Genomic DNA, 25,490 nt, shown 5'->3' with positions numbered 1-25,490 from the left:
GCCAGAAGAGGATGTCAGTCCCCGGAATCGGGGTTACAGAGGGTTGTGAGCCAGACTGTAGAGTTTCAGGGACTGGGCATGGAACTCAGTGACAGAGCAGCTGGCCTTGTGTGGGTAAGGCACTGAATTGGATCTGCAGCACCAAACAAAAGTTTCTAGTGCACGAAACATTGGTGCAAAGTAGAATCTAAATGAATATTTACTGATGGAAGTACTCCATGCTCTTTTTAAACTAAATCTTAGATATACAGGATCTGAAATAATCTGAGAACAAATTCTAGAAGAACAATCCAGCCCTTTACTATAGGAGGATTGTAGACTGAAACAACCATGTTTCTTCTTTTTCTGTTCTGTAGCTGCCTTGGAACTATAGAGGTAACTCACGCTGGTTTTGTTTATTGTTTTGTTTTGTTTGTTTTTCGAGACAGGGTTTCTCTGTGAAACAGTCCTGGCTGTCCTGGAACTCACTCTGTGGACCAGGCTGGCCTCGGACCCAGAGAGTCTCCTGCCTCTTTGTCCTTAGTTCTGGGATTAAAGGTGTGTGCCACCACTGCCCAGGTCCCATCCATGCCTTTGCTTTCTTAGTGCTGGGATTATGGATTTTAGGTTTGGATTTTTTTTCCCCAGATGGTGTTTTGCTGTGTTGCCCAGGCTTACAGATCCCCCAATGCCCGACTTGAAGTGATTCCTCCCCTTCCCCCTGGGACTAGTCTCCTGTCATCACGATTGGCTCTCAAATACATTTAAATGAATGTAATGCAGTGTAGGACTACAGCAATTGTTTCGTAAATTTTCTTTTCTTAAGCATCAAGGCTCTCATGCTGAAATACTTAGCTTCTCAAACAGTAATGATTATTTGCATTGGTACTTAAGTATAATTTTAAATATAGAAAACTGATACCATTCATAATAGAACCAAACCCATACAATGGGGGTCTGTAGTGAAATCTACTTAAGAGGACCGTGAGGATGGATACTGCAGGATTTATTTGTTTGTTTGTTTGTTTGTTTATTTATTTATTTATTTATTTTTTGGTTTTCCGAGACAGGGTTTCTCTGTGGCTTTGGAGGCTGTCCTGGAACTCACTCGGTAGTCCAGGCTGGTCTCGAACTCACAGAGATCCGCCTGCCTCTGCCTCCCGAGTGCTGGGATTAAAGGCGTGCGCCACCAACGCCCGGCTACTGCAGGATTTATGACTTGGACAAAGACTGAAAAAAAGTCATAGAAGGTCCAGAACCTAATGGCCAATTCCAGATCTCTGGCACTAAAAAAATATTTAAACTTTTTTAAAATTTATTTTTCATTTTTCATACCAACCCTAGTTCCTCCTCCCTCCTCTTTGACTCTTACTCTTTCTTGTGGGTAGTGTGAATTGTGTAATGGCCACACAGAGATGCTACTTTGTTGGTTCTAGACTCTGAGCTAAGACCTAGAAAAGCTCCGTGAAAGCAACATAATTCTAAAATATCAGACCTCATCTGTTGTCACACTCCTGAAGAAGCTAGTGTCAAGTCATTATGTAAATCTCAATTAGTACACTAAAGTATGAGCCTAGGCAGTGCGGGGAATCTACAGGGCTCATCCAGTCAAGTAGGATGCAGTGTAGATAGCTGAACAGAGACAGGTACTTACTCAGTGAGACAGACACCTAAAAGCCCAGTACCAACCTCGTGTGCCAATCCTGATACCACCAGGAGGTGAGCTCCTCTGCGGGCTGCTGATTGTAGCTGGACTGGGATCTTTAAGGACTTTTCATGGCCATCTAAAGATTAATTCTACAGAGTTCATCAGGAAAACGACTATTCCTTCTAAACGGAGACCTTGCCCCTGGCCTCAAATCTTGATTCCTGGGGTCTCCAAACAACTGTTTGGGTGATAGTGGCATGTTAGGACAATATAGTAATATTTCCATCCCATTCTTTTCTCACCCGTTGGTCCAGAAAGATCCAGACTTCTAGCTGAAGCTTCAGATTCTAGGTCCTCAGGTGTAGTTGAATGAGATCTCTCCCATAAGTCTTGGAGATTTTAATACTTGGCTGCAGGTTGGTAGCTAATTGGGGAGGGTTAGGAGGTGTGGCCTTGTTGGAGGAAGTGTTATCACCGGGAGTGGACTCTGAGGTCCAAAGGACTCTTCCCTATTTCGCCTTAGCTCTATCTGCTTCCTGTTTGTGGTTAGAGATGTGTGTTTTCAGCTGCTGCCCCAGCCACGATGCCTGCCAGTTGCTGCTATGTTGCCTGGACATCGTGGAACCATAAGCCCCAAATAAACCCTCCCTTCTACCACTTTTTATCACAGCAACAGAAAAGTGACTAAGACAGTTGGCTCTGCTGGACACCAGTCAGAATCTGGGTCATCATCCAGGAAGAAGAATGTCTGAAACAATCCACTGTGAGAGCCCCTGCAGAAACTTGAAGACTTCACTTTTTCCATAGAAGAAAGGCAACTCCAAGGCTTTCCCAGACAGAGAAGCAAACTCTATTGGTCAGCACTCCTGCCATTTCTTCATAGGCCCTTGATTCCTTATCTTTAGAAGAACTGTCTCAAACACATTCACAGTTTCCTTATTTTTTATATTCACTAATGGAAGACCACTAACTACATTTGTTGAATACAGCATTCCTCAAACTAATATGGGTCAGCGGGATCTCAGAATGCCTTTGCTAATGTCACCTGTTTCTTTTTTTATTTTTAATAATTTACTAATTTGTATGTATATTTGGTTTTTGTCTGTATGTACGTGTACCATATACCTACCTGCCCAGTACCCTGAAAGGTCAGGAGAAGGAAGGTATCCGATGGCATGGATTATGGACGGTTGTGAGCTACCATGTAGGTGTTGGTAACCGAACCTGGGTCCTCTGCTAGAGCAGACTCTTAACTGCTGAACCGTCTCTCCAGTTCCCTGTTGTGGCTGGCATTTAAGTTGCTTGTATTACTTTTTTTTGTTTGTTTTAGAGACAGGATTTCTCAGTATAGCCCTGGCTGTCCTCGAACTTGCTTTGTAGACCAGGCTGGCCTCAAATTTAGAGAGCTGCTTGCCTCTGTTTCCCAAGTGCTAGGATTAAAGGTGTCCACCATCACCAACCAGTTACTGTTATTTTTAAAACAGGGTTTCACTCTATAGCATTGACTGGCCTGGAACTCACATGTAGACCAGATTGGCTTCAGATTCAGAGATCTGCCTGCCTCTGCCTCCTGAGCACTGAGATTAAAGGTGTACACCACCACATGACCCTATATTTGTGTGTGTGTGTGTGTGTGTGTGTGTGTGTGTGTGTGTGTGTGTGTGTGTGTGTGTGTGTGTGTATGCGTGCATGCTGTGGTGTGCATGTGAAACTCGGAAGTCAATCTGTAGAAGTCGGTTTCTCTTTCCACCATGTAGGCTCAAGGAACCAAACCCACACGTCAGGCTTGACAGCAATAACCTTCACTGGCTAAGTCACCTGGACAGCTCCCAATGTTACGTATTTTTTATCTGACCAAGACATTCTAAAGCATGAATAGATCATGCACAGGCAATTAATATTTTGTTAACATTAATCCATACGCACTTACATCTCAGACATCTTATAAGCCCAGTGACTAAAAACGCATCATACATAACAACACTGCAGAACCCATCTGAAGACCAAGTAATCCATGCACATTATCTTGAGTCATTGCAAAATCCAAGGGTCTGGAGCTGGGTATGGTGGTGCACCCTGTCACCCCAGCATCAGGGAGGGAGAGGCAGAAGACTCAGGAGGACAAGCTCATACTCCTCACACTCAGTTAATCTCGACTGACAATTTGGTGGGATTTAGAATCACCATGGAAACAAGTATCTAGTCATATCTGTGACTGTTTATCTGTATTAGGCTAATTGAAGGGGAAAGGCCCACCCTAAATATGGGGAATACATTTCCATGGTTTGTGCCCCATAATGAATACAAAGGAGAAAGCAGGCTCAACACAGACATTCACCAGTATGGCCAGCTGCTTCAAGAGCTTGCTCCCACGACCCCCTACTCCCATGGGCCCAAATAAATTCCTTCTTCCTTAAGATTCCTTTTTTGGGCTGGGCATTGGTGGCGCACGCCTTTAATCCCAGCACTTGGGAGGCAGAGGCAGGCGGATCTCTGTGAGTTCGAGGCCAGCCTGGTCTACAAGAGCTAGTTCCAGGACAGCCTCCAAAGCCACAGAGAAACCCTGTCTCGAAAAACAAACAAAAAAACAGAAACAAGATTCCTTTTTTGGGGTGCTTTATCATAGGAATCAGGAAAACAGTACCAAAAAAGGTTGAGAAGTGTAGTTCTTGGCTCCTTGGAACTGGTTTGTTAGAGAAATATGGAAGAATTTGTAACTTGGGGCTAGAAAAGCCTTTGAAATCAAGCAGAGTTTAATGGGCCATGCCTGTGGAAGCCTGGAGAATAACACTGAGAGAAATGAGGACATCAGAGGCCTGGTTCATGAGGTCGCAGGGGGTGGGGGGGCGCAGGCAGAATCCAATGAGGCTGAAGGATGAGCCATTCATGTCATACTCTGATAAATATTCTGCTCGTGTCCTGCCCGCCCGTGTCTGTAGAGCTGGGATCTGGTGGGATTTAAAGGCTTGCTGTCTCGTTCTGGAACTCTGCTGATGCCGGACACAGTGGTGGGGAGAGGGATTGGGGGGCTGAGAGCTCTCTCAAGGGTGCCCCATACACACCTCTCTCTCCCATTGGATGTACCTCCCAAAAGTTCCACTATCTCTTAAAGTGCCATAGGCTGGTGACCAAGCTTGAATGCATGACATTTGGTGGGGGGACATTTAAGATCCAAGTCATCTGTCACCCTGTGTTCTATGAAGACTATTTACTATCTTGACCACAGCCTTACTAATATCCAGTCTGGAGAATTAGGGCTATCCTGTAATTGACTGGCTACGTTTTCCATCCCTTGACAAACAGCCTTGTCCTTTCTCTTCGCAAGGCCTCATATACATAGCTGCACAATAGCTCAGGTCCATCTGCACCACAGATAGGAGGATTGTAGCCTTTGGCCAGAGTGGCAGTGTATGTTCTGCCCATAGGATCAAATGTCTGAAAGTTTTCCTCATAAAACCCCAGGCTACGCCCCCCCAACCCGCCCGACGCCTCACTTGTACATGCACTGACCAGCAAAAGGTAAATACATAAGAGCATCATAGTGCTGTGGGCTATTAGGCTGGTGTGGACCATGTCTAACAGTAGTGTTAAAGGTGTTATCTCATCTAAAACCGACAACAACCTAAAGGCAAGGATTTTGATTGTCCCAGTTCATAAGCAAAGAAGCCACATCCCAGAGATTTAGAAATTTCCAAAAGGGGGCTGGAGAGATGGCTCAGCAGTTAATATGACTGGCTGCTCTTGTAGAGGACCCGGGTTCAGTTCCCAGCACCCACATGGTGGCTCACCAACATCTGTAACTCCAGTTCCAGGAGATCTAATGCCCTCTTCTGGGCACTATAGGCACTGCATACATCTGATACACGATGTACACATAGGTAAGCACATGCAAAATATAAAATAAATAGATGTTTAAAAAGGAAAGGTAGGTCCAAAAGGTCGCTTTGTCAATGGTGAAGAGGAAATTCCAGCTGGAGTCCAAATTCCAAAGGCCCCGTATTTCAACATGATCCAAAGGGCCGCATCAGCAATTCTAGGAGAACAGCAACTCTCTGTACTTCCAAGATAAATCTTGACTGGGGCTCTCACTGATCAGGTGTGGGTTAGATGTCATCCTGAGCTAATCACTGTGGTCAGTGTGCCAGGGTGTGTTGATTAGCCAGACCTGATCACATGTCCAACTGGGAACCACAAGTAGAGCCATTTTCTCCTGAACGGCAGGCCTCGACAGTAGCGCTGCCAGCAAGCATGTAGACATAGCAAGGGCTTAGGACGCATACTCAAGGCCGGATTCAGGGCTCAGCACACAGCAGGGCAGCTCTTTAACTGGAAAGGTGTGGGATGTGAAGGAGAAGTAATTTCCATAGTAAAGAATGTGTGTAGGGCAGGGGTTCAAAGACTAGGGCACCTGCTTAGCATTCCTGGGTGCCAGGCAGCGATAAGAAGCCATTGTGAGTGCTTTGCATTTCAGTCATACGAAGTGGGAACTACTAAGTCAGGAAAAAGGAGTTTGCTCTGACATATCTACCCCTACCCCTGCCTGTGAGTACTGTGTGTGTGGCAAACACCCCCAGTGCCTAGACAGTTTTCCCACCTAGGAATTCTTTTTTTTTTATCTTAGAGAAATTATGGTAGTGTAAATAATTTGAAGACTGTAGAAATACTGCTTAAAATAGAATGAAACTGAAAGTAACCTGAGCACCCGCCACGACAGTTTTTGTCATACCCATCAGTACATAGTATATTACTAGAGAATGTGTTTTATGACATGATGTTAGTCATGTAATAATCTGTCAGTGCATTCAATATGACTTCTTTATGTGAATGTGTGTGTGTATAGGTATGTACAGATGAATGCAGAAGATGTGTATATGTGGGTATGTGCACGAGAAGAGATCGTGTGTGTGTGTGTGTGTGTGTGTGTGTGTGTGTGTGTATGTGTGTGTGTGTGTGTGTGTGTGTTTCCTCAAGATGGTAGCTCTGGCTGTCCTGGAACTCACTAGGTAGATCAGACTGGCCTCAAACTCACAGAAATCACTTGCTTCTTGGATCAAAGGTGTGCACCACTAACCCATAACTTGATCTCTGAGTTCAAAGCCAGCCTGATCTACAGGAAGTTCCAGGCCAGCCAGGACTACTTAGTGAGACCCTGTCTCAACACTACCCTCGGCCACACATCTAGAATGAGAACTGCGGTTTCTGATCTGTATTTAATATACTCACTGTACAGTAAACTAGTTTGTCCCTAGACGGCTGGTGTGTGTTCCTGTGTGGCTTCCTGTGATGAGCGGAAACACAGATCGTTTTCCTGTCCACTTAACTATCAACTAGCTGTGACTGCCACCTCTCGAACACACGCCTCCATCCCCACACTTAAAGTGGCCTTGTGGCAAATGAGGTTTATTGTCATAGCACTATCCCAACCCCTTTTTTACGGGGGAACAGCCTCGAACTAACAGAAATCTGGCTGCCTGTGCTTAAAGTGCTGGAATTAAAGGTGCCACTGCCCCCAGGCATCAGCCTGGGAATTAAAAAAAAAAATTTCTTTAAAAAAAAAAAAGGTGCCACTGCCCAGCTGGGACAATGAGACTTTTATATGTGCAATGGGGAAGGTGGTCTCTACAGTTACCAGTAAACAGTAGAAATGGAACCAGTTTCCCCACAGGATAGTCAACTTCTCTGCTTAAACTATGGGAAGTGGGTTCCTAATGATTCCAAGTAAGAGCCCTAAATTTGTATGTGTGTATACTTTCTGGATTTTAATAAAGATATAGAAAGCTTAGTTTGGGAGAATTTTTAAAATTGAAAGCCATTCCAAAGTTGATGTGGAGTGGGAAACCTGGGCAAAACCAACACAATGTCTTGATTTCTTTTTTCTTTCCTCCCTTCCCCTTTCTTTCTTTCTTTTTTTTTTTTTTTTTTTTGCTGCTTTTGTTTTTTGAGACAGGATTTCTCTGTGTGGCCCTGGATGTTCTGCTGTCCTGGAACTTGCTCTGTAGACCAGACTGGTCTTGAACTCACAGAGATCTGCCTGCCTCTGCCTCCCAAGTGCTGGGATTAAAGGCGTGCGCCACCACTGCCAGGCTCTATCACTTCTCATTTCAGGGCCAGCAGAAATCAAAGTCCATATTTGTTTTAATGTCTCGTTAGAGCCGGGAATGGTGGTACACGCCTATGACCCCAGCACTTAGAAAGTGAAGGGAGGAGCATCAGTTCAAGGTCACCATCCTTAGCCTACAGTAAGTTTGAAGTCAGCCTCGAGGACACAGCAAGCAGTAGTATGCTAGGCAGCCAGAGAGCAAGACACTGACTCAAAGCAAGACCACGAGGAAGGTGCTCGAAGCAACTCCCTGGCTTAAGGGTCAAACCCTAACCCGAGCTGTTGGGTAGAGTTTGGGTTATTTAGACAGAGTTGCTTTTGAGGACAAATATCAGTGACATCCACTCACCTATTCATTGACTATTTGCTTGCTTGTTTTGATTTTGTTTTGAGACAGGGTCTTACTATGCAGATGAGGTCAGACTCAGACAACCAGCCTGCCTCTCCTCTGCCTCCCCCGTGCTGGGGTTAAAGTGTATGCACCACACTCATGCCCACTCACCCTTTAGATTTAATGCAAACGGCTGAACAGTCACGACTCCGGGCACAGGTTTTATTGTTCAGATCTCCTCAGCACAGCTATGACAAGGACCTCTGTCAAGGAGCCCTGAAGAGCTGATGATGGAGAACAGCAGAGAACAGGCAGGTCTGCACCTGCTTTTACAGCCAACGGAAACGACGTCTTTGGGGTGTGACTGTCCCAGGTCCAGCCTGGCCCAGGCTTCCACAGCACCACCCACATGCAGCTCTGGAGGGACAGAAACCTCACAGGCGTAGACTCTTAGGGGAAACCCCAAATGACAAAACAACAGAAAAGCATGGGGATAGAATCTGTAGAAAATCCGAACTACCATAACCAGTATTCCTATTTGAAGTCGTTAATCTCTTAGTACACCTAAGCTTTTATTTAAAAAGCAAACCTAGCATAATTATCATCTTTAAAAAAACATGTAAACATTGCAAAATTTGGAGGATTATTTATAATCTGAAGAGACTTATAAAAATTATTTGACTTGTTAGGACTATAAATACTAACCCTTCCACCCCCCATGAAAAAGCAATTGTTACAAAAATATAAAAAATATACTAGCTTCTAGTTTACCTTTCATTGAGGAATCTCAGAACACTGGAGCACATCTGGTTTATATGCCTAGCAAGCACACATGCTACCTTTTCAACTTTTTAAAGTTCCAGAAAATTCCATTTTGTTAAGAATGTAGCTGCTTCCTTCACAGTAATGTAATGCTCTTGAGTATCAAAACTGCACCCCCTCCATAGGCCCGGTATGGAATCACGGTGCAGGAGATAGGTTCCCGGCCCATCACATTGTTCTCTCTAGCTCCTTGTGCTCCCCCTGACTCACTGGGTCCCCAGGCTCCTGAGCTGGTCACGGCTTCCCTCGCTTCCGTTGGCAAGGAAACCCTGGCCTGGTGCTCCCTGTAGCACCCGCCTCCTGGGCATGCACCTGGCTCCACCCGGATGCGCTAATTCAGGAAATATACTTGCTTGATGGCTGCTACTCTGGTACATGGAGGATGGCTGACGACACAGGGATGACGTAGACGGATCAGGGAGCGGGGCTGGGAACTCAAATGGAGAGAAATACACTGACTCACACTGTACGCTCCTTCATGGCAGTCAGTGTACCAGGCACTTGACCAACTAAAGTTACTGAGTGAATCAAATGTAGTTTGAAACAATCAAAACACCTGCAGGGGCTTGACAGATTTTTTAAAGGATCATCATCTCCTCTTCGTAATTTAGGGCATTTTCAGCCTTTGCTTATCTCTGCTGCCACCAGCAGAGGGCAGTAAGTGCAAAGGCTCAGACAAGCCCCCGGGAGAAAACTGTCCCTAGGTAACCAGTGGGATGGATTCACCTACAGGCAGAGAATCCTCAGTCACCTAGATATTTCCGGGCTCATCCTGGTGTCCCTGAAGCCTGGGGAGACCTTTTATACCAAGGTATCCCTAGGGAAGACCTTTTATAGCAAGGTCTCAGCAAAAGCGCGAGCAAAGCTCGATGTGCTGAGTCAGCACTGCTGGGCGGCTCAGAAGACCCAGTTCAACTCGCAGCACTTTCCAGCCACTTCCCCTCAGGCCTAGGCCACGCCCCCTGCCAACCCCGGGTTCGGTACACTCTAGCCCGGCGTCTGATGTGACCACTGTGCCACTACTGACTTCAGTATTCTAGTCTGTGACCAGAATGACAAGCTTTCTCTGGGTTCTTGCTGGATTTGTAGATTTACCACGCTGCAAGGGATCTATCTCACTGCTGATTCTGGGTTTCCGGTTCTCACCTCTTTAAGTCACACATTTCCAAACACCCGCTTGTTTCTGTAGATCCCAACGATCTCATCTCAATGCACCCTGGCTGTTCAAAACCTTTAAGGAACTTTCCGAACACAACAACAATAGGTGATTCGGAGAATTCCAGCTACATCTACTGAGCAAAGCTGACTCTACTTTGGTTGCATTTCAAAACAAAAATAAAAAACCGGGGCCTTCGAGACATTGCAAAATCACTGTTTGCTCAGAAGAGAACTCTCAACATCAAGGCACAAAGAGAGAAGTCTCCTGGGAAAAATTATGATGAACTGGGTTGGCCACCTGCGTGAGGTCTGAGGCAGAGTCCGTGAGGCAGAGTCCGTGAGGAAGGCCTGGGCATTGGGACCGAGACCCTCTGGCGCTTGAGGCATCCTCACGCATATCTCTCCAGGAACTTGAGGTGAAAATCTTTCACCTTACGGAGCACTGTCTTCAGTTTCTCCACGGGAGGGAGGATTGTCATCCTGTCAGGAGAGAGAAACATCAGCCTGGCTGCTCACAGGATAAACCCAACAACACTCCTTGCACTGCGGAGCAGACACAAGGTGGGAGGGTGACTCGGTCCCATGTGGACACATGTGGGACACGTGTATCGCTTGTGGGACTACCGTCTCCCCTAGTCCTTCCTGCGGTTCTCACATGTTGCCCGGACAAGCCATGAAGCCCTGAGCCTGAGCAACCCTCTTACCTCAGCCTCCAGAGAGCTGGGAGCAGACACAAACCACCAGAGTGCTTTATACACAGGCATTCCTACACAGCCAGACCAGTACTAGAGCAATAAACTGGATTGACTCACCAAAATGTATGTTTCATTACTGCAGATGGCCGCACCGTGGCTTTGTTTGTTGGGTTTTGTTGTTATTTGTTTATTTGTTTTAAGACAGGTTCTCCCTATTGTTTGTGTATTTGTTTTAAGACAGGTTCTCCCGGCTGTCCAGAGAACATGCCATGTCGACCAGACTGGCTTTGAACTCACAGAGATCTATTTGCCTTTGCCTCTTTTTTTTTTTTTCTTTACTCCTCATCTTTTCTTCCTCTTTTATAAAACATGGTTTCATGTGTCAATTGGATATTCTGGAATTCACCCTGTTGTTCAGGCTGGCCTGAGGTTGCAGTAATCCTCCTGCCTCAGTGTCTTAAAGTGCTTGCATTATAGGCACGCACCACCACATCTGGCACCACATTCTGGCTAGTATAGAGAACTTTCTAGAAATAACCTTTTCCCCATTTTGTGGAGCTAGGGATTGGATTCAGGGTTTCACAGATGCTAGGTGAACGGCTGACTACATTCTAGCCCTAGAGCATGACTCTGATTCTTTTTTTTTTTTTACTCTTTGGCTGCTCGCGCGCGCGCGCGCGCGTGTGTGTGTGTGTGTGTGTGTGTGTGTGTGTGTGTGTGTGTGTGTGTGTGTGTGTGTGTGTGTGTGTCCGTCCCAAGATTCAGCTTCTGACCGGAAACCAACCTCAAATCACAGCTCTTACTTTATAGACATTTCCATTTGCCACAATAACCTAACCTCTCCCTCCCAACTCAACAGCACTTTGGGTGGCAGGGAGCCCAGGACTCATACTTGTCTCATGATCTACCACTGAGCTCCACTGCAAACCTGGCTCCACATTTTGGATGGTGGATTATAAACTTGGAGCAGAGAACCTAACCAAAGGTAAAAGGGCCAGGTAGGCAGTGTAGTGTGTCCCTCTTAGGACACAACCTGTATCTTTGACTAAGCAAAGGCTTGGATCCAGAAGCATAACATCTCTTCATCTGCTACGAGAGACATTGCCACAGGAGCTATGAAGAAATGACCACGTTCTGAAGAGAATTGGCCTTGGTGAGGAACACTTTCGGAACAGCTCTGGGAATCCGTGTTCACATCTATACAGAGTTAGCTCCGTGCCGGTGTAGTGTCATGGTCCACACTGCAGCCGAGAGGCTACAGGGCACCTATCCTGCGCCAAGCTGTCCTGGTTGGTTTTTCTGTCAATTTCATACACGCTAACGTTATTTGGGAAGAGCTTCCCTTGAGAAAATAACCCTATTCCATTGGCCTGCAGGCAAGCCTGTGGGGACCTTTCTTGACCGATGATTGATGCGGAAGGGCCCAGCTGGTCATGGGTGGCGCCATCCCTGGGCAGAGGTCCTAGATTATTACATAAGGAAGCAGGCTGAGCAAGCCATGGAGAACAAGCCTGTGAGCAGCATCCTCTGTAGTCCCAGTTTCAGGTCCTACTGTTTGTCATGGTGCTCATGGTAGTAACATTAATGTAACTCAGGCACCGGAAGCATGGCGCATGAAATGGGCGGGAGGCCGTCGAAGGACAGAGCAGTCCAGGAGTACTTGGAGGAGACGCCTGTGAGGTGTCCCAGCTTTCCTCTTTTTCTGACAGGGACTGAGCTTGCCATGGTGCGATCTCCCCAAGGAAAACAGAGGCTTACACCCTTCAGTCTCTAAAGCAGGAACCCAAGTTTCCTCAGACAAGCCAGGGAGCAACACCCCCTCCCCGCACAGAAAATATTTTACCTGAAGTGGTAGGTGCCTTCGCGCTGCCCAAAGCCACTGCCCGGGACGACACAGATGCCAGTCTCCTCCAGGAGCTTCATGCAGTAGAACATGTCTGGGGCCATCTTATGGGACTGTGAGGGAACAGAACCTGAGATTCACGGCTGGCTTTACTCTGGACCGGCACACATTAACACCAAACACAAAGCCAGGCCTGGTTTTGGTTCACACCTATAATCCCAGCACTTGAGAAGCTTAGACAAGAACACCTTGAATTCAGGGCCAGCCTGAGCTACACAGCAGGGCCCTGCCTGGGCCATAGAGACCCCATGGAGGGGGGAATCAAAGCCAGATAGAACCAGACTGCAGAATGCCAGGCCCTCTCTTCTGTGACAGAGTCCTTTCTTCTGTTCCTGCCTGCTGCAAAATAAGGCAGGTCAGTCAGGAAGCTGGTTCTGGGGCCTGGTCATCTAAGGACACTCCTGATCTTCATGCATGGGTTCCAGTGTTTCCTGTCCCCATCCCAGTAACTGCTAAATAGTCACTGATTACAGACACCTGTGTGCCAAGTCACAGAAAATAAAAAGATAAAAAATAAATCTGAAAACAAGGCAAGGGATAAACCCTGGAGCTACCGCTGACAGAAAGAGAATTCCAGGGCTTGCCCTGACTGTGGACAACTTGCCCATGGGCTGCGATACAAGGAGAAAGACAGACAGACAACAGACAGACAGACAGACAGACAGACAGACAGACACACACACACACACACACACACACACACACCGGCTTCTCCTTCCTCTGCTTCCTGATCCCCACCCAGGTGTGAGCAAGCGGCCTGTGCTTCCGCCCCAGCCTCACGCGACCCCCTGCCTTCCCCACAGTAGGAGGCCGTGGCATAAACCAGAAGTCACAGTAAACCCATTCTCCTTACACTGCACCTTGTCAGGTATCTAGTCACAGCAATGAAGCCACAGCACAGTGGGTTATATAACAATCCTCGGGATCCCCGGGTTCTGACACTGGGCATCTGGTTCTGTGTATCTGGGACTTGCCAGTGTCTAACAAGGTAGTCAGGTATTCCGGGGTGGCATGAGGACACTGCTTTCAGACATAGTCCTTTGCCCTTGAGCCTCAAAGTGGTGTCTGCACCATCATCTGAGGACTTGGAAGTGCAGGCTCTCAACTCCTTGACTCAGAAAACCGGAAGTGGCTCTTTCCCAGAACCCAAGGTGTCTACTATGAAGCCCGAGGCTTGGGAATCACTGATGCAGGGTGCAATGGCTGGGGGAGGTGGGGACTCTCATTTCGTCTCCACATCACTGTCACACCCCACTGGGATCCTACCCTTCAGAGACAGCACGTCTTGCTTTCTTAATACTTTAAAAATGTATTTATTTTATGTGTATGAGTGCTTTATGTGAACATATGACTGTGCACTATGCACAGCATACCTGGTATCCTCAGACATCAGAAGGGGGTGTCGGCTGCCCTAGAAACCGGAGTTATGGATGGCTATGAGCCACCGGGGAAGTGCTGGAAGCCAGAACCAGATCTTCTGCAAGCAGCAAGTGTCTGAACAGCTGAGCCATGTTCCACCCACAGAACAGCAAGCACCGTGAGGTCCACACTGGACTCTCACTTGGGGTTGGCTTTATGCTGACCCTGTTCCCACCATACTCTGCTGCAGCTGGAACTCTTAAGTGTTCAGAGCCCCTAAGGCCAGCACCACTGCTCACCAAAGCAAAACGCCAACCACCACCCAGACAGCTTGAGTGGATCCAGGAAGACAGCCAACCCTCTGCTGACCTGCGCCGCCTCCGCAGCCTTGGCGGGAATGAGAATCCGGGGAAAGGCGTACATGGCTCCTTGCAAGGGGTTGCACTGAATCCCAGGGACTTGGTTAAACAGGTCTTCGGTCAGCTTTGCTTTTTGGGCCAGATTACCAAGCACGAATTCTTTCTCCTGATGACAGACAGAATGCACAGGTATCAATAATCCTAGAAAAGGCTACAGAAGGCTGTTCTTTGAACACATAGGTAATAGAACTCATAGACAGAAGATGAACTGTGTGTGCACAGCACTGTAAACAGGGCAGGGGAAGGACACGGACAGACAGACAGGTCTTTCTGCAGGGATTTTTTTTTTTATTCTTCGATCTGAATGGCCCAGACCCTGGAACACCCTAGAAACACTTCCATGAGAGACCAGCCCCATCCTGTAATCTAGGGACCATCCCTTTACAGTCTGTCAGTGTGGAGTGCATGGTCACAGACCCAGACAGAGCAGAGTCAGCAGAGCTGGGAAAGCGGCTGAAGCTGGAACAGAACCGGTCAGGCTTTCCGCAAGTGCTACTGTTCAAGACGGACGACAAGGTGGGGCCTGAGGGTGAGCAGGTCACGAAGGACGGCATGCCCACGCAGTGACAGAGTACCAGAGAGACCTCTGCTCTTCTGGGACGCTGTGCCAAGTGGAATAAGTCAGGCACAGAACAGCAAACACTGTTCAGTTCCACCTCTGCATATGCACGTTAGGGGAATTAATGCTGGCTTCCAGGAACTGGGAAAACGGGAGCGTGGGAAGCTACGTACTTACTGGGTCTGACATTTCAATTGTGAATGAGGGAAAAGTTCTTGAGGTGGATGGGAGAGACGGTTGCACAACAGTCTTTCTTTAATGAAACGGAACTGTTTGTTTGTTTGTTTGTTTGGACAGGGTCTCACTGTGTAGCTCTGGTTGTCCTGGAACTCACTATGCAGACCAGGCTGGCCTCACAGAGAACCTCCTGCTTCTGTCTCCCAAGTGATGGGATCAAAGGCATTCACTACAGCAGGATAGAATCATGTACTTAAAAAGAGCAAAAGTTTAGTTATTTGTATTTTACTATAAAAAAGAAAGAGGGGGGGGCTGGAGAGGTGGTTCAGCAGTTAAGGGCACTGACTGCTTTTCCAGAGGTCCTGAGTTCAATTCCCAGCAACCACATGGTGGCTCACAACCATCTGTAAGGAGATCTGGTGCCCTCTTTTGTTATGCAGGGATATATGCAGACAGAATACTGTATGCATAATAAATAATCTTTTTTTTTCTTAAAACTTATTTATTTATCTATCACATATACAGTGTTCTGCCTCCATGCCAGAATTGTAGGTGGTTGTGAGCCACCATGTGGTTGCTGGAAATTGAACTCAGGACCCCTGGAAGAGCAGTCAGTGCTCTTAACCTCTGAGCCATCTCTCCAGCCCCTAATCCCTAGCCTTTAGAAGGTTGAAGCAATAGGATCTTGAATTCAAAAACAGTTAGGGCTATTAAACCCTGTGTCTAAAAACAAACAAGTAAATCTTTCCCCCATAATTTCCCGAGAGAGAGAAAGAGAGTGAGAGAGACAGAGACAGAGACAGAGACAGACAGAGAGAGACAGAGAGAGATGATTGCACATCATCTGGAACTGACTTTTAGACTCTACAACCTAAAACGGTTTTGTTGTTGTTGTTAAACTGATGCTGCTATGCCTATCTTTCTTTCCCTCCTTTTCAGGTAATAAAAAATGTCTGCCAGACGTGGTGCTCTTCTCCTTCTGGGATCCTACCCACGTATGATGCCCACAGATGAAAAAGAAGAGTCCATTCATTCATAGAGTCCTCCCACTTCCAAACATGCTCTCTGTTGCATCTTTGGACTTAACTCACGAGGATGGTTCAGCCACCAAGAGACATCATGGGTGCCCCCTGAAGGAAGGACACAGACAACCACAGACACACACACCGGAGTGGTGCCTCTCACCTACCACAACCCTGGCGATGAGGCGGCTAGGTCAAGCGGACTCACTCACCCTGCTGAACTGCTCAAAAGACTCCTCGCCCGGGACAGGGGGATTCACAACAATGTCCATAGCGGCTTGTCCAGATACTGGTGGGCAGAGGCGAACTGAGAGTAGCTTTACCAGCTGGCCTTTGATCTCAGGGTGCAAATTGATCACCTCCATGTAGCCCCCTCTGTAGCCACACCTGGAGAGTTGAGCAGAAGGAACACACCCAGCAGTTATAGGAAGATCTCACAAATGCACTTTGGACACCGGATTCTGTGATACCACCATACCCCGAGTACCAAGCAGGCAGCTATGGCCAAGTTCTTGCCAGGGGCAGGCAAACAGATGACAGGACAAAGACACTTTCCTACAAGGAAAAGCAAGCTCTTGCCTTCTCTCCCCTTCCTGCTGCTGGGGAGGTGGAGACAGTCCTCATCCTAGAGACAGTCCTCATCCTAGAGACAGTCCTCATCCTAGAGACAGTCCTCATCCTAGAGACAGTCCTCATCCTAGAGACGGTCCTCATCCTAGAGACGGACCTCATCCTAGAGACAGTCCTCATCCTAGAGACAGTCCTCATCCTAGAGGCGGACCTCATCCTAGAGACGGTCCTCATCCTAGAGACGGTCCTCATCCTAGAGACGGACCTCATCCTAGAGACGGTCCTCATCCTAGAGACGGACCTCATCCTAGAGACGGTCCTCATCCTAGAGACGGTCCTCATCCTAGAGACGGTCCTCATCCTAGAGACGGTCCTCATCCTAGAGACGGACCTCATCCTAGAGACAGTCCTCATCCTAGAGACGGACCTCATCCTAGAGACGGTCCTCATCCTAGAGACAGTCCTCATCCTAGAGACAGTCCTCATCCTAGAGACAGTCCTCATCCTAGAGACAGTCCTCATCCTAGAGACGGAGACTACACATGGAGAAAACAGACCTTAAGGAGTGCAGCCTCCTTTTCCCGGTGTCTTTGAAGCATCATGTCCAAAGCAGATTTATTTTCACCTTTCTGGAGTCTCTATATTTTAGGCCATTCTGTTGCAGCTGCTTACCCTGAAACCTAATTCATATACCAGTCTACATCAAATTAAGCCAAGAACAATCTAAGGAGACAGCTCCCTTGACCAAAGCAACATGTTTATTCAAACTTCATATGTCATTTCTTCCGCCTAGAATGTTCTTCGCCCAAAAGTCTCCCTTCTTCCAACTCCGGCCGCACCTTCCGGCATTTCTACCTCCTGTGATCCCCGTTTTCCCTGCCACATGGCTCTGCTACTTGCCTGGCTCTTCACTCCTTGGCCACACAGAGGCTATGTATGGCACGGCACCTCCGTGCTACAAACTCAGTAACTACTGGCCCCAGGCTGGCCCTTTGGCCTCATAATCCCTCCGCGCAAAGGCAGCCTTGGCCATAGAGCCTGGTACCCATCCACCCAACTCCTCTCTTCACGGGCCCTCAGACGTCAATCAATGTTGAAAGCGGGAAAATTCCAGGCTTAGAGCTGCTATGGGAACCTGTTTTCATTCCCATCACTTATCCACGGTCTGGTTTCTTTTGATCATGCCGCGTTTCACTTGAGCCCCTGCGCAAGGATATCTCTTGTACTTAGATTTTCCAGGGAGATGCAGCCTGGCTCCTGGTTCTTAGAGCAGCGGCAAAGGATGGGGGCTACTTTCCCACCCTGTGGACCACAGGGTCAAGTGGAGGAGCAGGCAGAAGGGGGGAGCAGTGCTGGGGAAGCAGACCCGCCCGGGGCACCAGAGGAGCGGAGGTCAACATACTCGCCCATGTAGCCCTTGGAGGTGGAGTGGAAGGACGCAAGCTCCACGTTGCTGGAGTACTCGGGCCCCATCTGGTAAAGCACTTTCTTAAAGGAGTGGAATCTGCAGTCAGGAGAGTACACATTGTCCTGGTATACCTGCATGGGGACAGCACGGTTGCAGTGAGTCCTCCTGGAAGGCCCAACAAACACAGGTCGTGGCTGAGAGTAGCCAAGGGTCCACACCCAAGAGGGGTGCACAGGTACAGCGTGAACCTGTCATCAGGTGCAGGTCACAAAGTCCAGCCTTGAACGAAACAGCCAGCCCAGTTTCCAATGCTATTTCCACAGAGAAGCCAGAATGTACAAGAAGGAACCTTCCAGAACAAGCAAGGGGACAGCCTCAGACTGGATGCTTCAGCTTACGACAGTTTAGGAGCTTTCCTGACATCTCCTACATTCCCCTACCCACTCAGTCTCCAGGCCGCCTGTCTAACACATCGAGCCAGTGGTGACACCAGGGACGCCAATCTTCCAAAGCAAATTTTTCTCCTAAAGCACTGTTCACTCTTCTAGTGACAGAAACAGTGTCACTCCTGTCCTCCGCTTCCCCTGTTTAAGGGTGAGCTCCGTCAGGTGTCCTTTATGCCACTTACCAGGTTTGGAACCATCTGTCTTTGCCTCTGCTCTTTCTGCCAGAGCAGAACCCACACGCGTTTGTTCCTCTGTCTCTAGATCTAGCACTCACAGCCTACGAGCACCACCCTGCGCATTCCGCAATCAGGGAAATTGGCTTTCTGGACCAGTGGGAAAGTCAGACAAGCTCCACCTTCAACGGCAATGGTGGAGTTCCTGCCCTCCTCCCAGATCAGTGAGGTAGTTAGTACGCTGTCATAAGGAATCCCAGGTCTCTCTGCTGCCTTTTCTTTTTTCTTTTAGAAATGAAGGTTTTTATATCCATGATTAGTTATAGCAATTTAAATGTGGTAACAGAGCAGAGTGCTTAAGGAGAAAAGAAAGTAGTGTTCTAGAAACTGTGGCCAACCGGAAAACACTCAGCAATGAAGGGAAAGTGACAGTGTGATATGATGGACGTTCAGTTTCTTCCAAAGCAGACAAAGTGTGGGCAAGGCCTCATGACTGGGGTTCAAGAAGTCAGAGACACACCCGAGACCCTCTCAGGCTCGCAGACAGCTGGAGAGGAAATGAGACAGAAGACGAGAACTCTAAGAGGCACAGGAGTGACATCGGCCATTTCTGCCACAGGGCGGCTATACCCCACTCTTAGTAGGAGCCCATGGATTTCCCTCAGGGATGGCCCTCCGTGGCTTTCCAGGTGGAAGTTGGGGAAGGGCAGGGCAGACATCTTGTACCTTGTGTGGGCCTGGCCAATCTGCATATTACAACCCCAGGCTACAGTGGTTGATTCAATAACCGTGGCTCAAGTTGAACCAATCAGGCATAAACTTGTTGGAACTACAAGGCTGAGAAGCTGCTTTCTAGAGGCCGACACGCAGAGATGAAAGGAGAAGGGTTTAGAAGACATAGTTTGAGTGCAGGGTCCAGCCATATACCCGTGACCCCATCATCATCACCATCATCATTATCTCCAAATTTAAAGCAGATGTAAAGTGGACACCTGTGACCTCAACCCTTCGAGAGGAAGAGGGAGAGTTGCTGTGAGTTTAAAGACAGCCTGGGCTGATACAGTGAGCTCTAGGGTAGCCTGGGATCCATAGGAAGCTCCTCTCAGTCTCCCTCTCCCTTTCTCCATACATATGGAGATGTATGAATGTGTGTGTGTGTGTGTGTGTGTACACTAGTACTAGAGTCCAAGCAAACAGAGAGATCATCTGTGTCCCAAATTCATAGGTTAAGAATGAACATCCTCACCTTTGCTTGCCCAGAATCACTCTGCCTAGAAAGTTCTCTTTGACTATAGAGTAGTCAGACCTGGATCCCTCCCCTATAAGAGAAGGCTTGCCCCCTCCCTCGCTGAACTTGCCCACCCGTCTCTGGGACTGCTCTTACCTCATCAGCCAGGAGGAAAAGCTTCTCTTCCCAGGCAAAGTGAATCACATCTTCTATGCACTTTCTGCTTTGTACCTGGCCTACAAAATCCCCAAAAAAACCAAAATGTAGGTTGTAATGCTACTGAAGTTGTCCCCAAGTAATACTCCCATCCAAATCACTTGGGTGTCCTAAGTTCCTGAAGATCCCAGGAGACCACCCTCCTAGTTGCTCCTCACAGCAGTGAAACCGGGTCATGTCTAGAGGCTCCATCCACTCCTGCCTACGTCAATGACGTCAGGCGTGGGCAAGGAATAGTATTCCACACCTAACTTCTCTGTTATTCTTATGACTGGGGTGTGCACATGTGTGCATGGTGTTTGTCTCTTCTGGAGGACAGACAGGCACAAACATACCATAGTGAGCAAGAAAATAAAACTGAAGGAGTTAATTTCATCAGCTCCTCCCCAACTCCTCTGCTATGCACCAGCAGCAAGCAGTGCAGCAAACTGCCCTGGTTGATATGGTAACTGAGCTGGAGTTACCGAAGAACTGTGGGTGTCTTCCCAGAAAGGCAGGTGCACACGCCCACAAGGAAGCAGTGACAGGCTTGTCCCAGCTCATCATCTACCCTCAGAGCTGGCAAGTGTTCAAATCAATACTTGCAGAATACCGAATGAACGAGCTGGGCTGGTGTGCCCTGTCAGCTGCTACTGCAGAGAACTGGCACCAGTAGGGACTCTAAGAGAGCACACTGCCGTTCTCCCTGGCTCCCTTCAGGACCGGCCTGAAGGCCAGCAGCCTGCAGGTGCACCACAGGAGCAGAGAGCAGAGGCGAAGTGGATTTCCCAATACACTCTCTCTGCTTTGAGGGTGACACCAGGGATTTCTGGTGTGCTCAATCAGGCTTGCTGATTTCTTTACTGCAAAGCCTATCTACGTTGTGTTATACATATATGCACAAATATAAACATGTGTCTATGTTTTATTTCTGCATGTATAGGCATCCTAATGCAGAAAGCATGTAGATTGTTATCTTTTCGCTAAAAAGAAAAGAAATGTCTATAGATATCTATAAAATCAGAAATGTGACTCAGCCAGGATTTCTACCTTCCTCTACTTAAGCAATGAGCTAATTTCTTTAGTAAGGGACTGACTTTTCTTTGGCCACCGAGTGCCAGCCAGGCTTCCTAAGAAGGAAGCTGAGGGCTCTGGGACTCCTGCAGAGTGGCAGGTCCTAGTTTCTATAAGGAAGCAGCTTTGCTCTCCCAGACAAAGGCTGTGGCCTCTTTGTGGGTAGAGCCTGCCTGCAAACCCTTTGTGGGTCTTGTGATGTCCTAACTACATCCTATTGGAATAGAAGCAGAGATGTGAGCACCAGAATACACAAAAACATGTTCACTGAATGCTGAGGAGAACACAAAGGAACACTGAGGGGCCTTGAAAGGGCTTCAGCCTGGTGAAGGAAATGAGATCGAATGGACACAAAAATTCCACTGATAACACACAATGCACACTTGAAGATACAGACAAGCTTGTGTTTACCCTGGGCCTGGGGTTCAACAGTCATTTAGGGCCTAGCCATGAAAACACTGAAGAGACAAGAGTTGTGGAGAATGAGAGTCACATATGGTTTTATAGGGGCCAGGCTATGCCCAGCTTGGGGAGACACAAGACACAGCTTTGATACAAGTCCAAAAAGCTGGTCCCTAATTGCACCACACCAGAAGATGGGCCTAAAGAATCTCTTACAAACCAATAGGAACATCTGTGATTTTATCTCCTCGCTCCTGCAGTACACCACAGCTGTCTAGTGAAGAAACCCCAGCAGGAAATAAGAGAAATGGCCCTGGCCTATACATACACCACTAATCCAACCACTTGGTATGCTGAAGCAGGAGGGTTGTGAGTTCAAGGCTGGCCTATCAAGGACTTCTGAGTGAATAAATAAAAGAGCTGCTTATCAAAGTCCAAGTGATCTGACGTGTTCTGAGAAGGGTCAGTAAGCACCTGCCCTAGAACTCTCAGTGAAATCACAGGAAAAGATGTGCTCCTGGGTTTATCTGCTGCACAGGGGATGGAGGTGCTGAAGGCCCTTCCAGGACAGAGTCTAAGGAGGAATCCAACCCAGAAGCCAGCAGAGCTGAGACGTGAACTGAGGTCCTTCCCACAACAATGCTGACGCGGGTTACTGCTTCATGAGGCAGACATCAGGTTCCACCAGGAAGCCTTTTGTTTTGAGCTGGGTTTCGCCTGCAACCGGAAGCATCCTGGCTTAACCCCCCCAAACTGCATTGTCGTCTTTTAGCCAACTGGTTATGGATCGTGGTTGGGAAGTCTCCATTTCCTACCACTCCTCTTCTAACAGCTGACTGATTCCCAGACATTAAGACCCCAGAAAACGAGGGTGGATGGTGCTTACTGGCTGTGGTGGCACACACCGTTAATCCCAGAATTTGGGAGCCAGAGGCGGGCTGATTTCTGTGAGATTGAAGCCAGCCTGGCCTACAAAACAAGTTCTAGGACAGGCTACATAGTGAGACCCAGTCTCAAACAAACAAACAAACAAACAAACAAACAAACGAGAGAGGAGAGAGAGAGAGAGAGAGAGAATTATTTATAATAATACGCATTGACAGGGTCCCTTACTTACAACAGGCATGTCTTTGATCTGTTATTCCAGACAGGGAGGTAAAAAGATTTATATAAATACCCAAGCAGAAAATCCTGACTCAAAAGACAGGCCATGGCATATGCCTGTAATCCCAGCACTAAAAGGCTCAAGAAGGAGGCCAGCTATGACTCTGAAGTCTGCCTGGATGACATAGCAAGTACTCCGCCAGATAGGAATACACTGTCTCCAAAGACACAGACAAAAAAGGGCTGACTCAACAGCCGACTCAGCACACAATGCTGCAGGACTCGCTGTTCCAAGTGTGGCCCTGGGATCAGCAGAAGTGTCATCTTGGACTGGGGAAGCCTGCCAGGTCTCCAGCCCTACCCAGTCATTAAAACACTGGTGGGCGGAGTCCACATCCTGTACTTTAACAAGCTAAGAGGTTAGGAACCAGTGTCCTAAAGAAGTTCTCCTCAGCGCTATGAACACTGACCTCCGGACCAGCCTGGGAGGTTTCGAAGCTGCCTTTGTGATACTGATCTACAGCCCGACAGAGCAGAGTTCTCTGTCATTTCCCTTAACTGCGTCATGGGCACAAGAGCATCTTCATCCTCCTACAAGGCACGGGAGCACACACACTAATGTTTGCATCAGGTGTGTCTCTGCGCCATCCAAGAATTAAAGTGGTTGTTTTGAGCTGATTGAAGCATCATTTCATGTTTCAGAGAAGCAGATTCCACAATCAACTCTGATGTATTCTGGCTCCAATTCAATTTAGCTCAACTCAGGAGAAGGGAGTTCCTGTTGCCTCATCCAAATAGCCCTGGAGACACAGGAAGCAGCGGCCTGGGGGGTCAAAACAGGCAGGGCTGTATCCTTTTTTTTTCTAAGAAAAACATGCAAAATTTGGAGTGCTTTTCAACTTCTAGAAACAGGCTTTTTTTTCTTCTTTTGTTTGTTTTTAATATGGCGTTTTCTTCTCAAAGAAACAGCCAAACTCCACACACCAGCACTCTGAAAGCAGCTGAGAAAAACAAGAGGAAGGGAATGTAATGATCCAGGCTGGATGGTGGCAGTTTGTGTGAATAGCTTCAAGGAGATGAGTCTTTGCAAATGGAAGTAAAATATGAAAAAGAACAGGTCCTGTCTGCAATACAACTAAAAAACAACCGCCTGTTTCTCATCTCCCGAGGTGGCCTGAGGCGAGTTTCACAGCTGTTAGCAAATGTGGAATGAACTGGGAAACTGGAACAGAGGGGACCTTGTGACACTTAACTCTTTAGAGGTCAAGCGTCCTCACACTTGCCCCTCCTAGCCCCTGGGGAAGTGCTAAGAGCAAACTGCAGACCTGTGGGATTCCCAGGGTTGATAATGCAGAGCACTTTGGGGTCACAGTGGTCTTTGGCTTGCCGCACCGCCCGCCGGAGCTCGTCGACATCCAAGGCCCAGCAGTTGTCCTCATCTAGGTAGTAGTTCACCTGGATGGCACCGAGCTCGGAGATGACCGCGGAGTAGAGAGGATACTGTGGGATGGGGATCATCACTCCTGTCCGTGACTTGCCACCCCCGGAGACCAGTAGCTTCAGGATCGTCTGCAACAGAAAGCAACATCTACAGGGGCCCTGCCGCTTGTCATCCTTCAAGAAGCCCAGCCCCAGCTCTCCGCCAGAGGCCCTGCTGCCTGCTTCTGGTGTAACCCCATCAAGTTTGCTTCACTTCCCTGTTTCCTTAGCTGGAACCTAAGGGGTGCTGTAGGCAGTACAAAACACTAAATGGCTTAAAGTTCTTGACATATTGCGTAGTAAAGGCTGGACCCTTGACAGATGTGGAGCAACACATGCATAATCTCAGCACTTTGGTGGCTGAGGCATGACCATCACGAGTTTGAGGCCAGCCTGGGCTACACCCCAGACCAACCAACCAACCAACCAATCACTTTCTAAACAGTATCTGGGCTGGTCCTGCCTTGACCTTCCTTACTGTGATAATCCCTTTTAAACTCTACTTTGTCAGTCATCATCAGTTGTCCACACACGACTGGATGGACTTGTAAATAGGAGGCCGTTGAAATGGTATCACCAGCTACCAAGCGGTGCTTTCGCCTGTTTGCGAGCTAAGCGGAGTGCATATTTATAGGTTTCCAGGGAAAACTCGGGAATCTGGTGAGGCGCTGGTGAAAGTAGCAATAATTCCCTGGATTAGTACACCAAGGAAGCAGAGAGACCTCCCCCCTCACACATGGGCACAGGGTCCACCTCAGGTTCAATTCCTTGCTGCAAGAATCCCACCAGACTGCGTGATGACCACTTACTGCCTCATGGGCCCAGGAGGAGACCGGTGGATCTATTTGAAAGGCCTTGGGAAACAAACACTCAACACCAAAGCAAGAGCCTCAGTAAGATGGAAAGGATAATAACAACTGCTCAGTTAGGAAGAGCACGCGACTTAATTAACGGCACTTAGCAGAGCCAGAGAGACACATGCCGAAAGTGAACAGAGGGCCAGGGTATGTGCAGCTAAGGAAGTGGTAACGCACACAGAGGGCCAGGTTTGACCCTCAGCTCTGAAGATTAAACAAAACAAGTCAACAAACAAAGCCCAGGAGGCCACGAGCCCTTTCCCCAAGCCTGGGATTTCAGACTTCAGCCATGTAACTCCACATAAGCCATGCCGTTGCTTACTGATGCCCAGCCTGAGCCCTCTTCTCTCACTCTGAGTCAAGTGTCCCTTCACTCTTTCTG

General features: G+C 48.0%; 1 protein-coding gene across 2 annotated transcripts in view; it reads right to left on the bottom strand.

The window, feature by feature from the left end:
• Positions 1-8,266: 8,266 nt before the first annotated feature.
• The window catches only part of Gpt2 (glutamic--pyruvic transaminase 2), a 33,219-nt gene continuing 15,995 nt past the window's right edge, over positions 8,267-25,490 (bottom strand). For both annotated transcript variants that reach the window (XM_005079194.4, XM_040735302.1), the window contains exons 6-12: positions 24,098-24,341; positions 20,154-20,233; positions 18,145-18,281; positions 16,385-16,559; positions 14,365-14,520; positions 12,577-12,689; positions 8,267-10,518 (exon numbers count right to left, since the gene is read on the bottom strand). In XM_005079194.4, coding sequence (XP_005079251.1) covers positions 10,428-10,518; positions 12,577-12,689; positions 14,365-14,520; positions 16,385-16,559; positions 18,145-18,281; positions 20,154-20,233; positions 24,098-24,341 — 996 coding nt within the window. In that variant the 3' untranslated portion in view covers positions 8,267-10,427. The remainder of the gene's footprint in view (positions 10,519-12,576; positions 12,690-14,364; positions 14,521-16,384; positions 16,560-18,144; positions 18,282-20,153; positions 20,234-24,097; positions 24,342-25,490) is intronic.

The sequence above is a fragment of the Mesocricetus auratus genome, unplaced genomic scaffold, assembly GCF_017639785.1.
Source record: "Mesocricetus auratus isolate SY011 unplaced genomic scaffold, BCM_Maur_2.0 Super-Scaffold_100045, whole genome shotgun sequence".
Taxonomy (NCBI): domain Eukaryota; kingdom Metazoa; phylum Chordata; class Mammalia; order Rodentia; family Cricetidae; genus Mesocricetus; species Mesocricetus auratus.
Note: the sequence above shows the minus strand (reverse complement) of the source record. Positions and strands in the feature narration are given on the sequence as shown.